At 43.7% G+C, this 13668-nt stretch overlaps 1 protein-coding gene across 1 annotated transcript in view; it reads left to right on the top strand.

Moving 5' to 3' along the window:
- VPS13A (vacuolar protein sorting 13 homolog A) overlaps nt 1–13668 on the top strand; it is a 262402-nt gene that overhangs the window by 144477 nt on the left and 104257 nt on the right. Inside the window, exons 42-44 of the mRNA XM_084628103.1 lie at nt 5170–5271; nt 12754–12909; nt 13089–13350. Coding sequence (XP_084484229.1) covers nt 5170–5271; nt 12754–12909; nt 13089–13350 — 520 coding nt within the window. The remainder of the gene's footprint in view (nt 1–5169; nt 5272–12753; nt 12910–13088; nt 13351–13668) is intronic.

Here is a 13668-nt window from a genome sequence, read left to right as displayed (position 1 = left end):
AGGGGATAAGTCCCAGAGGACCCCTGCAGAACAAAGAGGGGAGATTTGTGAGGCCCACAAGTCTCCCCTCCCCTCTTCTAAAGTCTTAAAGTGGGTCTTGAGCATCCTGGGGAAAGAAGCCGGGCTTCTAATCAGCCCCCTCCCAAAGGGAATGGGACCTAGTGGGTGAGAGTTCAGAGACACACATCTTTCAGTCCCAGAAATCCTGGAATTCCAACCATTCTGGACTTTCTCCAAGAAGACATAGACAAAGGCTTCAGCCAGTACCATTGTGCATCAGGTCTCTGCTCGTACTCGTTGGCTTTTGGCAGAATCTTCTGGCTTCCTGGCACAGGTAACAAGATTCCTTCCAACTCTTCCCACTTCCAACTCAGGCCACTCTTCCCAAAACGGGACCTTTGGCTCGTTTTGAGGGCTCTGACAAGCCATCTCTTCAAGCCTCTGACTTTAGTGTTGGCCTTTTATTTATCCATTAAGACTTGTTTCTTAGTAGTTGTCATGTCTGTCAAGTGAGTGTCAGAGCTGGCAGCCTTTTCTATTCAGGAGCCTTACAGCACATTCTATGAGGACAAGGTGATGTTCAAGGCACCGGAATCCTTTCTTTCTAAGTTAAATTTCTCCTTTCATAATTCTTGAGTGGTTGTGCTTTCTTCATTCTGTCTAAATCCATAACATCCAACTGAAAATATGAGGCATGTCTTTAAATGTCAGAAGAGTGCTGAAAATCTTAGACATACAGGATCTACAAGATCAGACTCCTTATTTGTGTCTTTCCACCCAAAATGCCAGGGATTCAGAACTTTCACATTCTTCATTGCTAGGCATATTAAACTATGTATTGTGTAAGCCAACAAGGCATCAGGGTGTCCATCAGGAATGTCCTCAAGACGTTCCATGAGATCCCTTGAAATTTTGTGGGTAAAATGAGCAGGTATGTCCATCTCAGAAAGTTGCAAAGCGACTAGGTAGTCAACAGCTAACTGACATACCAAGATACAATCCAGATTAATGGGTAGCTGTGTCACTCCTCCCCTGTAACATGGGGTGTCCTTTATTATGCTTTGCTTCAGCCTCCAACCTGGACTGCTCACAAACAGCCTCTAGGATGTTAGTCATTCCCAGCTATGTCTGTGTGTGTGTGTGCTGCGGCCATCTGGCTAACCCGGGGCTCTTACCAGCCTTGATCATGATGCAGGGTAAGCCCAACACGCTTCCAGTCCCAAATTTCCCCCCCAGAAAAATGTCTTTTGCTGCTCAGCCCTCTACTGGACAGTACAAATACAAAGTCCATTATTCCTTTAAGGAAATAATATGCACACAACTTGTTACTCCAAATGAAGTTACCCAGACACTTCAGTTTGAACACATGGGATTAAATAAAACAAGTTGAACTACAAAGAGGGAGATTTTAAGTGAGTACAAGCAATGAGGCATAACCCAGAAATGGTTACAAGAAAAAGTATTTACTGATGCCTAACTTAACAAACTACATTAGTTTCAAAGCAGAGTTTCCTCACCACATGCTTTCAGCAGTTTTAGTGATCAAACTTCTTAGGTCAGGACCCCTTCTCTTAGTATCCCAACTATTGCTTTCTTTGTCGCTGTCAATGCGATGGGTGGGGGGGGGTGCCTTACGTGTTAGTCTATCCTTTTTATATTTTCAGTCCCCCTCTTGAAAAACATATCCCTCTGAGAATCAGGAGCAGAGAGACTGTGTGGAAGGATATTCCTGATGTTTTTTTTCACCTGTTTGAGCTTCCTTTGTCTTCACTTCCTGCTTGATGACTCCATTTGCTGCTTAAATGCAAACTAAGCAAAGCACACATTCCTTTGTTTAGGACAAATCTGTTTGCCAGTTTCTGTTTGGGTAGGGCTGTGGGGTTTGGAACTTGTTGTTATCATCATACAGGATAATCTTATAATTTCACACACAATGTTGCCACAGATACTTGGCCAGAACAATATTGACCAGCAAATTGAGTTTTCAAAGGACACCTTACAAGGCATACTTTTTACAGAAATTATTACATTAGGGCTTAGGGTGTGTATTCAGGGGTGTATTCCATCACCCGAACCCTTTGTTAAGCACTATAAGATGGCCTCCTTTGTCAGAAAGGCACTGTAGGTAGTGGCCCAGAACTAATAGACTTTTCAGCAAGCTCACAAAAAGGAGGATGTTACTTTTGTTTCATAACTCTCCCTACATCTGTTCACTGCTCACCACTTCACAGATATCCAGAACTGTGGGAGACTCTGGGCTGCAGACCAGAAAATTTCTCACTGATAGTTTCCTTTCAGCTAGCAACTCCTACAATTCTACCCACCCTTAGTGGCTTAGAAGCCAAGGATGAGATCTGAAGTAGATTCGTTAACATATGACTGTCTACTTTGGTCTAATGTATGTAGTTATTTCGTTATCTTGAGTTATTCTCAAACTGTACAACTTGCATAACATCATCCGGCAGCAAACTGGATTGTAAGGGGAATGGCCAGATCATGTGTTGCCCAAATGCTGATCTGCCTCGTGAGCTGCAGAAAGAGGAGGGCATCCCAGACATCCAGAAATTTGGGAGATGTTATCAGCAGAAAGGAAATTAGTAAGAATTTTCCATTCTGCTTTCTAGGGGAGCAGTGGAGGTACATGTGGCCACATTCCCTTTCAGAGGGATTGATGGGGGTTCCCCTGCTCTGTTCTTGATCTAGAATGTATTGGATGTGGGGTAGCCTGGCTGCATCTCATCACTAAGGCTATGATTTTGTCACGGGATCACGGAATCCATGACTTCCAGAGACTTCTGTGACTTCAACCCACGGTGGCTGGGAGCTGCAGGGTACACCCACCTCCTGAGGCAGTGGGGGCCCATGGCGCTCCGGGCAGCAGAGAGCCCCGCAGCTCCTGGCCGTGGTGGGGGGCCTCACCATTCCCGGCTGCCACTGGTGGCCCCAAAGCTCCGAGCTGCCTCTGGGAGGCACTGGGAGCTCCGAGCAGCAGTAGAGGACCCCATAGCTCCAGGCTGCCTCTGTCTCCGGTGGTGGGGGCCCTGGGAGCACCAAGCAGCAGTGGGTGGCCCCGCAACTCCTGGCCACCATAGGCAGTGGAGACCCCGCACAGCGGGCCCCTGTCATCTGCCAGTGGCTGTGGGTGGCAGAGGAACCCCACTGCTCCGAACTGTGGGCGGCGGGGGCCCCAAGAGCTCCAAGCCCTCACAGATGGTGGGGGCCCCCAGAGCTCTGAGCCTGGGTCCCTGCAGCTGCCCAGCCGCCGCAGGTGGTGTGGGGACTCCACAGCTCCCCAGTTTGTCATGGATACTTTTAGTAAAAGTCATGGACAGGTCATGGGCTTCTGTGAATTTTTCTTTATTGCCCATGACCTGTCTGTGACTTTTACTAAAAATATCCGTGACAAAATCTTAGCCTTACTCATCACATCCCCTTATCACCATTATATGGCGCTTCTGAAGGTTGACCAGGTAATGTGGTATCAATTTAAACTTAATTCATGTTTTCAGGTTTATCTTCACAACCATAAGGGCTGGAAACATGTTAGTCTGCTTGCGTCAAATGTTTTTTATCAGGAGTATAATGTAAAACACTTACACAATTATCTCCTGTATGTTTACATTAGACATTGACATTTTGGTATAATATTCGTTCTTGAGATTTGTACCTATGTCTTATAACACTTTCATTCACCTTTCTTTCCTCAATCATTAGCCCACATGGATAGACTTCCTTTGAGACTTAAGGGGAAACTTGGACTAATGTGGGCTGCTAATAGATTAAATAGGGAGTACTGTGTCTATAGTCTATAGCGACTAGAGCAGGAAACTGGATACCAGAGCTGGGGACTAGGCTTTGTCATTGACTTGCTAAGTAAATATAGCTAAATATCTCTGTCTGTGAGAGTCGATTTACCTAAATGTAAGCTTGGGATGATGCTACTAATCTGACTCACAGGATGGTTGTGAGAATTAATGTTTAATGGGGTGTTTTGAGATCGTCAGATGAGAGCAGATATATATTCAAAGTACTGTGTGTAGTTTACTGTTGCATCCTAAGCTATAAATGAAATGTGTATTTACTAGGCAGAATTTTCTGCTGCATGAATCGTTCCTCTTCTGGGTGTATGGGGAGCGCATGTGAATGCCTGCAAAATTGCTTAAATCCAAGTGGCTAAAATATATTCCACAAACTGGATCAATCGTCTGGAGAAGAAGAGCCCTTGCTCCATGTACCCAGTATTCAGCCCTGCTAATTGTGTTGTGCACTGAGCTCAAGATTTGGCCCTATACAAAGAATAAAAGTGGAAAGTATGACCAACTTTTTCCAAAAACACAAAACACTTCTTGCATTAAAGACAGATAATGAATGTTTTCCCAGTGTTATAATTCCACATAAGCAATTATAATAGTTGCCAGATGAATGTAGCATAATTATGACTAGGATAGGAAATGGTCCCTAAGACAATATCTCTTAAGACATTACACATTATGAAAGACTGTGAGAACCCCTGAGTTAGAGAATTGCTAATGGGATACAGAACTTTTCACTCTAGGCCACTTATTCATATTTAGAATTGGAAAAGTAAGTAGAAAATAAAATCTGTTGCCATAAGGTGGTGGTTTAATAACCTGTATGAAATAGGTTGGTAATTTTAGTCCAGCTTATACTGGACGTGTATCCACATCCCAGTGGTTCTATTGGCATGCTTCTCAAAGACACCAAAGGTAGAAACGGCTATGTAGAGAGAACTTACCCCGATGGTTCTTATTGATTAAAATTGACACACATTTATGTGGAATTGGGTCATGGGGAAGTTTGTGCTGCTGCCTTATGGGCCGTGCTTGCTTTAAGTTGTATAAGTAAAAGATTTTTGTCTCTAGTTCCCTTTATAGTCAGATTCTAGTATCCTGGCCTCCATGAAATCAGTGACAAAACTCCTATTGACTCCACTGAGGCCAGGATGTCGGTCCCATTGTTTTTTCATGTTTTATTTTAGTTTTACTTAAAGATTTTTTATATTCTAATATAATGAAAACAAGCAACGTGTTATAATGTCTTATTTTGAAGTTTCTGTTTGAGTCTATAGAGCATCTTTTATTATTTGCTGTTGGTTCTAAGGTGTATCTTTTCTTAATTCAGTACTCTGATGATTTTATATTTTTTTAGGTGCATTATTATAATGAGATGTTTGGTGTGTGGGAACCTTTGCTTGAACCACTAGAAATTGAAAAGAGTGATGAATTCAAACCATGGACTCTTGGAATCAAGGTATATTTTCAGAAGTGTAAACTGAAACTATTAACATACAAATCTACATTTTAAATAACTTTTGGGTTGAAACATGAACCGGTAGAGCAAGGCTATTTGAACTTAAAGTTAATACTCTGTTCAGTCATGTATGCCAAGGGAATAGAATGCAGGGTAGGCCACAAGGCTCATATAACTCTAACTATTGTGACAGGGTCAGGCCAGATGGCTATAGGAGAGTAATAGAAGGCAGATATATTAGCCCCGGGCTAAGTAGGTCCCTTTTCCCTGGGTAAGGTAACAGGGAAGGTTCCAGAACAATCCGGAACCTTCTGGAGACGATTAAGACAGGTTGATTAGAACACCTGCAGCCAATCAAGAAGCCGCTAGAATCAATTAAGGCAGGCTAATCAGGGCTCCTGGGTTTTAAAAAGGAGCTCACTTCAGTTTGTGGTGTGCCTGTGAGGAGCTGGGAGCAAGAGGCACTAGGAGCTGAGAGTGAGAAAGCATACTGTTGTAGGACTGAGGAGTAGAAGCATTATCAGACACCAGGAGGAAGGTCCTATGGTGAGGATAAAGAAGGTGTTGGGAGGAGGCCATGGGGAAGTAGCCCAGGGAGTTGTAGCTGTCGCACAGCTGTTCCAGGAGGCACTCTAGACACGGGGCTCTGGGCTGGAACCCAGAGTAGAGGGTAGGCCCGGGTTCCCCCTAAACCTCCCAACTCCTGGTCAGACACAAGAGGAGTTGACCTGGACTGTGGGTTCACGAAAACGGCCAAACTAAGGGCTGCTGTGAAGCTCCAAGGTGAGCAAATCCACCAATAAGCGCAAGACCCACCGAGGTAGAGGAGGAACTTTGTCACACTATGTATATTGGCTAAAAGTGAGTGCGGTTAGAAGTTGATTGACCACACTTTTTTCCCCTCTTTGCATTCTTATATCTAGAGCATGTACAAACATGATTAACTTAGAGACAGAAACTGTTCACGGAATGCAGCATAGTGATTAGTCTACAGTGACTACTCACTTGCCAAAGTATATATTTAAAACTTCATTTTTAAATTGAATACAAAAACTGAAATTGAAAAAGAAAAGATATTTTCTTCTTCACATTGATTAAACCAACCGTTGTTCTTTGAGTAGATGCAGCCTCATATTTCATTTAGGTGTGTGTGCCCAGAGTGCCGGAGCCAGAGAATTTGCCTAGCAGTATCCATAGAGGGGCGGAGCTTGTGCCTTGTGACCGCAGCCCTTCCCCTGGCTCTGAGGTGGCACCGCCCTGACCCCTCCTCGGTTCCTTCTTATCACCTGTGGCTGGAGTTGGAGATCTGTGTGGTTTTCAACCTCACAATCGTCTATTCAGTGAGGTTTTTTTCTAGTTCTACATAGTTCATGAGTACCCCAGTATAGTGGTAGTTGTAGTTTGTCTCCTAATGATGCCCTCACCCCGATTTAAACATTGTCTGTGGTGTGGGTGGGGCAAACCCTACTAACTATCCCTACACACGGTGCTTGTTGTGTCTAGCTGAAGCCCACGTTAAGAAGCAGGGTTCGATTTGCAGATTGTTCACAAAACAGACTCAAGTGGCCAGGAATCTCCATCTGAAGCAGCACCTGCTCAAATACGCCATGTGGACTGTTTCAGTATTGAGGCCCTCATCAGATCATAGGTCGCCCTTGGATTGGAAAGTGCTGCCGCTTCGCTTCCTGGAGCTGGCACCTCTCCTAAGAGATTGAGGAGTTGTTCCCCACCATGTGTGCTGAGGAAAAGGTCACATAAGACCAAGGGATGCCACTCCAGGTACTGTGGGGACTTGTCTCCCTCCTTTAGAAGGAACATGGATCAACACGTCATGAATTCTGGTGCATGGGATGGAGCAGGTCCTGTCAGCTACTCCCCGACACTATGCCAGGAGGTTAGAAACCCTGTACCATTGACTCTGGTTCTGGCCCGAGGGTGTCCTTTCAGTCAGGTACCAGTGAGGGCGATGCTGGCACTGGCTGCTTCAGCGCTGGCAGTGTATCAGACAACAGGGACTTCCTTTGCCTTTCTGTCTTGACCTCTCCCTTGGTCCAGAACTTTGCCAGGGCTGTGTCCTTTATAGCTCTGTTGGCTGGACAGGCTGCTGAACCTATGGGTCTGCTGATGCTGCGCCCTGGTGTTTCCCTCAGGAGAAACAGGGCTGGTGCCAGACTTCTTATAAGCAACCTCCTCGGTACCAGGAACTACTTCAGTTTCTATGTGGCCAGCACTGCCAGTGTTGCTGAGGCAGCAGTCACTGCCTTCCACCTTGGAACTCTTAGTTATGTCAGTGCCAATGTTGACTTTGGGATCAACACCATTCCCAGCATCGGAGACTGAGGAGGCGTACTAGCTGCCAGCCGTACCATTTCCACCATTGGTATCAGCACCCTAATCATTCTGGGCTATGGATGAGTCAGACCGGCTACTTGCGCCCTCAGAACTGCCCTTACTGTTATGCCCTGAAGCTCAGCTTCCACAGCTCTTCACCATGTTGTTTTTGGGCGGCCTCATTTTCACTTGCCTTCAGGTGTCCATCTTATTGCTGTTCTGGTGATGGAATCAGTTTCCATCCAAAGCACATGACCGATCCATCTCCAACACCTCCTGGCAATGATGGTGCTCAGATCCTCTTGGCTGCGCTGTGTCAATAGATCTTGGTTTGAGATTGTCCTGGCTGATGGTGCTGCCCAAGTATGTGAATGTTTCTACATTGGTGAGAACATAATCCTCTAGCCATATTGGCAATGGTGAGGCAATATTAAAGGTCATGATATCTGTCTTATTGCTGTTGATTTTCAGTCCAATTTGCTGGCTGAATGTGTTGAGTCAAGTTGTTTTTTCTTGTATATGGTGTTGGGAGTGTGATAGGAGAGTGACATCGTCTGTGAAGTCCAGGTCCTCAAAGGATGAGAATAGTGCCTCTTGGCATGTCTTCTATTGTATGCCGCATTACCCAGTCGATGGCAATGTTGAAGAGGATTGCAGACATGACACACCACTGCAAAACTGAAATCACTGTGATCAACACTGCGTGTAAAGTTGAAATAGAAGCTTTTGATGACATTGATTATATGAAAAGGAATTCCATATGCCCGCAGAATGTGCCATAGGCTGGTCTTGAGAATGCTATCAAAAGCATTCTTAAAGTCTATGAAATTTATGCAGAGTTTCACTGAACTAAGCACTGTTCTGTTACGTTTTGTAGAGTGAAGATCTGGTCTCTGCATCCATGCTTGTTCCAAAAACCAGCTTGCTCTTTTCTGAGAATGCTATCAACTGCCTCTGATATATGCTGGACTACGATCTTACACAATACTTTGCTTAGCACAGATAAAAGTGTGATACCATGCCAGTTATTACAATCACTGAGAGTTCCTTTCTTTGGTATCTTCACTATAACCACATTGGTCCACTCATCTGGTACTTTTTTCCTTTCCCAGACTGATGTAAATAGAGGGGCTAGGATAGATGCTGCTAATTTAGGATTTACTTGAACAATTCTGCATTCAAGTTACCCTTGCCAGGAGCATTCCCATTTTTTAAAGATTTGGTGGCTTGAATGATCACTTCCTTAGTTGGGGTGTCTGTGTTGATATCAAGATCTTCTGCCTCCTGGATGTTTGCTTCCTCTTTAGGTAGCTCTCTGTTCAGCAATTCTTTGAAATGCTCTGTCCAGTGCATTTCTTGTTCTTTTTCGGTTGTTAGTAGGTGTCATTGTTTGTTCCTGATGAGAGTGTTTGTTGCTGTCTGCCTTTTACCACTGATAAGCCGCGTCATTTTGTAGATGGTTCCTTGTTCATCACGAGCAGCTGCGTCCTCTGCTTGTGTTGCCAGATTATCCATATAATGCCGTTTGTCTTCTCACACAAGGCATTTGACCTCCTGGTGTGCCTTGCTATACTGCTCATGGTATTTGTCCTTTAGCTTCTGGGATTTTGTGACTAAAACTTTTTTCTTCAGGGCTTGTCTGGTTTCTGTGGAGTTCCATGTGCTGGGTGTAATCCACTCCTTCCTTCTCTTCTGCCTGTAGCCTAGACAGGCTTCACTGCTCTGTTTATAAATTGCTGTTACTTTGTTCCACTTCTTGTTCATCTCCTCATCTGCATTCCCCTCCTCTTCATCAAGGTCTGCAAGTGCTTGCAACCTGTTCTTTAACTGAAGAACGAAGGCTTTCTATATTTCAAGGGACTTTAGCTTGTCGATATAACGTCTATGTCCCTTGTTTGGTGGACTCACACATCTCAGTTTTAGCTTGATGGAGGCTGTCACAAGATGGTGGTTACTGCCAACATCTACACCTGTTCTCACTTTCACATCTGTCAGTGAGCGTCGCCATTGATCATAATATGGTCAATCTGGTTCTTATCTCTGCCATTTGGAGAACAGCATGTCAGCTTGTGAATTTCACAATGTTCAAATAGGGTTCCACCGATGACTAGGTCATTCATATTACAGAAATCAACACGCCTTTCTCCGTTTTCAGCATGCCACACCCATGTCTTCCAATTGCTTTGTCATTGTTTGTGTTGTCCTTACTGACCTTGACATTCAGGTCTCCCATGACGATAATTAGGTTGTGGCATGATACTCTCTCTTACTCCGCCTGTAGTGTAAGGTAGAATTTGTCCTTTACTTCCTCATCGCTGTCATTTATCAGAGCATAACACTGAATCAGGGTGATATTATTATGTTTCCCTTTCAGTCTGGCTCTCATAAGTCTGCTACTGATGGATTTCCATTCAAGGAGGGAATGCTCCACTCCCTTCTTCAAAAGGATGGCAACAACCTCATGGTGTTGTCCATCATCCCATCCAGAAAACAGCAAAGTTTCTCTCCAGGCTGTTGTTAATCTTCCTGATCGCATCCATCTGCTCTCACTGACACCTAGGATGTGTAAGCTGTGGCGTCTCTGCTGAGCTAGCTTCCCTGCTTCGTACATTGTCCGTATGTTCAAAAAACCAAGTTTGGTTTTTGTCTTGGTGTTGAGCACTTCAGTCTTCATGCCAGTGGCTTCCTTTTAGCTTTCACCACTGGCAGTCATATGGGTCATTGACTCCTGAAGGCCATCACACACGGTAATGGTCAATTTCTCCATCGCTGTTTCTGTAACTTATTTTGTTTTTTACGGGACAGGGTTGTTAGCCCTGTGCCTAACCCCGAACCTGGAGGACCAAGGTGTCTGTTTTGTCTGGCCCCTACCCCACAGACCAATCCAGCATGGTTGAACTTATCAGGAGCAAAAAGCCCCCCGCCGACACAGACTCTGGGGATCATTAGAGCATGCAAGCTGTCCTGCCATGATAAGGCACAGAAACCAGAGCACAGCACGGCTGCTGCATGGCTGAATGAGGAGGAAGAGCGGTGTTCCGCGGCTGTTTAGAAGGTTCTACTCAACATTAGAAATCCCTCTACCAGGATGGCTTGTTGGGCAAATGGAAATTACTTTTCCTATGGTCATTAGCCCGTAGAATTTAACCGATGCTGGCTTCCATTCATGGCATCTTGGAGTACCTGCTGCACCTTCAATCACTGGAGTTTGTTCTTAGTTCATTGAAAGTGCATCCGGCAGTGATATCTGCATTTCGTCCCCCTATTCAGGGAAGATCAGTCTTCTCCAGTCCCATGGTGACAAGATACTTAAAAGGGCTTCTTTGTCTACTCCTCCTGTCCAAGAGCCAGTTCATCTGTGGAACCTTCTCTGTCCCAGCAGCCTGATAGGACCTCAGTTTTAGCTCTTAGCATCTTGTCCCTTTCTGTTTTTGTCTCAGAAAACTACATTCCTGGTAGTGATGACATCCATGAGGAGTATGTGAGAGTAGCAGGCCCTGATGGCAGGGCCTCCTTATACACAATTCTCCAAAGACAAGGTGACTTTACGACCATATCTAAAATTTTTGTCTAAAGCAGTTTCTCAGTTTCATTTGAACCACATGGTATACTTACCTGTATTCCTTTTAAGCTGCATTCATCTCTGGAGGAGCAGCATCTCCATAAATTATATGTCAGGTGATGTCTATCCTTCTGTCTGGACAGGACTAAACAGTTCTGTGCTTTGCCTTGCCTGTTTGTGTCATATGCAGATTGTATGAAGGGTCAGGTGACCTCTTCACGGATGATCTCTAGATTTATACCATTCTGTATCAAGACTGCATATGAAATAAGTAAGTGGGTGTGAGCTCATTCGACGAGAGTGCAAGCAATGTCAGTAGCGTTCCTCAGTGACTTTTCCATATTGAACATTGGTATGACTGGCATGTGGTCTTCCATAGGTACATTTACAAACCGCTATGCCATCACCGCATCTGCCAGGGTGGATGCAACTTTCAGAAGGGTTGTCCTGCAATCCTTGTTTAGGTAGACTCTGAGCCCCTCCTCTGGGGGCAGGGAAGGGTACTGCTTGTGAATCATCTAAATGGATTTACACAGCTGCATCTACTCACAGTAAGTAATCTTTTTTTTTTCTTCTTTAACTGTGGTTCTTCGAGATGTGATGCAGATGTGTATTCCTCGACCCACCTTCTGTCCCCCTGCGTTGGAGTCTATCTCTGGGCATTCGGTGCAAGGGAACTGAGGGAGGGTCTATGGTGAGGGTCTGAGGCCATGAGGTGCAAGTGTTACGCCTCCATGCATACTGCTAAGCAAATTCTCCTGCTCCAGCGCACCAGATGTGCACACGCCTAGGTGGAATACATATCTGCGTGACATCTCAAAGAACCACTGTTACAGTTACTCTCTCTGGAAGAAAAATCTGTCTGATTATGCCAGGTTTCAGCTATCATAGAACTTTAACATTTTGAAACAGGTATTTTGAATGGAAACGATCAGAACCTTAACTATCAGAATCCTTGTCAGTGGTGTAAGTTTTTCAATAGAGTGCAGCTTTCGGGTGCTGCTGAATTACAGCCTGCTTTTTTTAAGGATAGTTGCCCTCTGCTCAAGGAATGCTGTGTTAGTTGTGTGTGTTCCCTTAATAATTGGTTATATTTATGGGATAGTAATTAATCATATTTTATACTAAAAATAGCTTTTTATAGAGAAGGTTGGATTTAAATTTTCAGATTAGAAAAAATGCAGTAAACCTAAAACAAATGTGGATCCTGACCTCTTTCCAGTCTGAGACTTTGAGCAATACCTCTCTTCCTATAAATAGTAGAGAGAATAGTCCATAAAAGCTCTGGGGCTTGGTGTCAGCCTTTTCATTCTTATTTCATCTTCTGGATGCTGCTCTGATTTTTACCAGATGGTTATTATTCTCAGGGGACTATATCCCAGCTTTGAATAGTCAAAGTGCAGCTACTTTTCCTTCCTGCCCCCGACATACCCCCAGCAGTGGCGGGAATTCTGTCATCAGTATTTTCAGGCTGAGAAGTGCAGTCCAAATATCTCGGATTGATGCAGAGATTATTCCTACAAAGAAAATCATTGGACAATTAATTTCCCCTTTTCTTTTTTGGTAAAATTCATTTTTGGCTTTTTTAGATGAAAAAGAAGGCTAAAGGAGCATTAGAATCAGATGCTGAAGAAGAACGCTATAAGGTACCAGAATATAAAACAGTAATAAACATCTCCTCGAAAGACCAGCTGAACATTACACTATCCAAATGTGGACTACAAATGTTGAGTAACCTGGGCATGGTAAGAAATATCACCTATCTGTTTAAATGGGACTTTTTCACAGTCAAGAAATTCAGTGTTAGTTTAGATGACTTTTTATACAGGTAATCTAGATTTAAATAACACTTTGGTATTTAGTACCTCTTGGGGTTATTTGTGTTTTTAAATATATATTTTAACAAATTTATTTTGTTCTTTAGGCATTTGCTGAAGCAGCTAGCAAAACTTCAGACATCTTCAAAAAAGATCAAGCACCATTTGTAATAATGAATTCCTTAGGACTTCCCATCACTGTCTCACCGAGTGATTCCTTTAAAGTCCTTAATGTTGAGTCTGGAGCAAAAACATTTCATTTAAAAGATGGGGAAAGTCTAAACATGGAGTTTCTCAGAACTAAAAGTGAGAGTGACCAGTTCGCAGCAATGACCACCCTAAGCAGCAAAATGTTTTACATTCAGCTCAGTAAGTTGCATAATAAATCTTCTGCTTTTGTATACATCAGTAGTGCATCTTCCCAGTGAAGAAGATAATGCTTGCGTTTAATATGATTTTTATTACTTGAAAGGAACAATTTCTGGCTTTCCAGTGACATAACAATATCTTAAATCTTACTTTAGAGTCACATCAGATTTGTTTTGTGTGTATGTAAATATTTTTCAAATTTACATATGATACATTTGAGCATAATTATTGTGGTCTGCTGGTTTATTCTATGCCATAATAATGTAGGCCCCAGTTTTTGGACAGGCCTTGTCTCAGTTTCTGATTTTTGTGCCCAGA

The sequence above is a fragment of the Lepidochelys olivacea genome, assembly GCF_965140295.1.
Source record: "Lepidochelys olivacea isolate rLepOli2 genome assembly, chromosome: 5".
NCBI classification, from domain to species: Eukaryota; Metazoa; Chordata; order Testudines; family Cheloniidae; genus Lepidochelys; species Lepidochelys olivacea.
The sequence above is the reverse complement of the archived record's forward strand: the minus strand, read 5'-3'. Positions and strand labels throughout refer to the sequence as shown.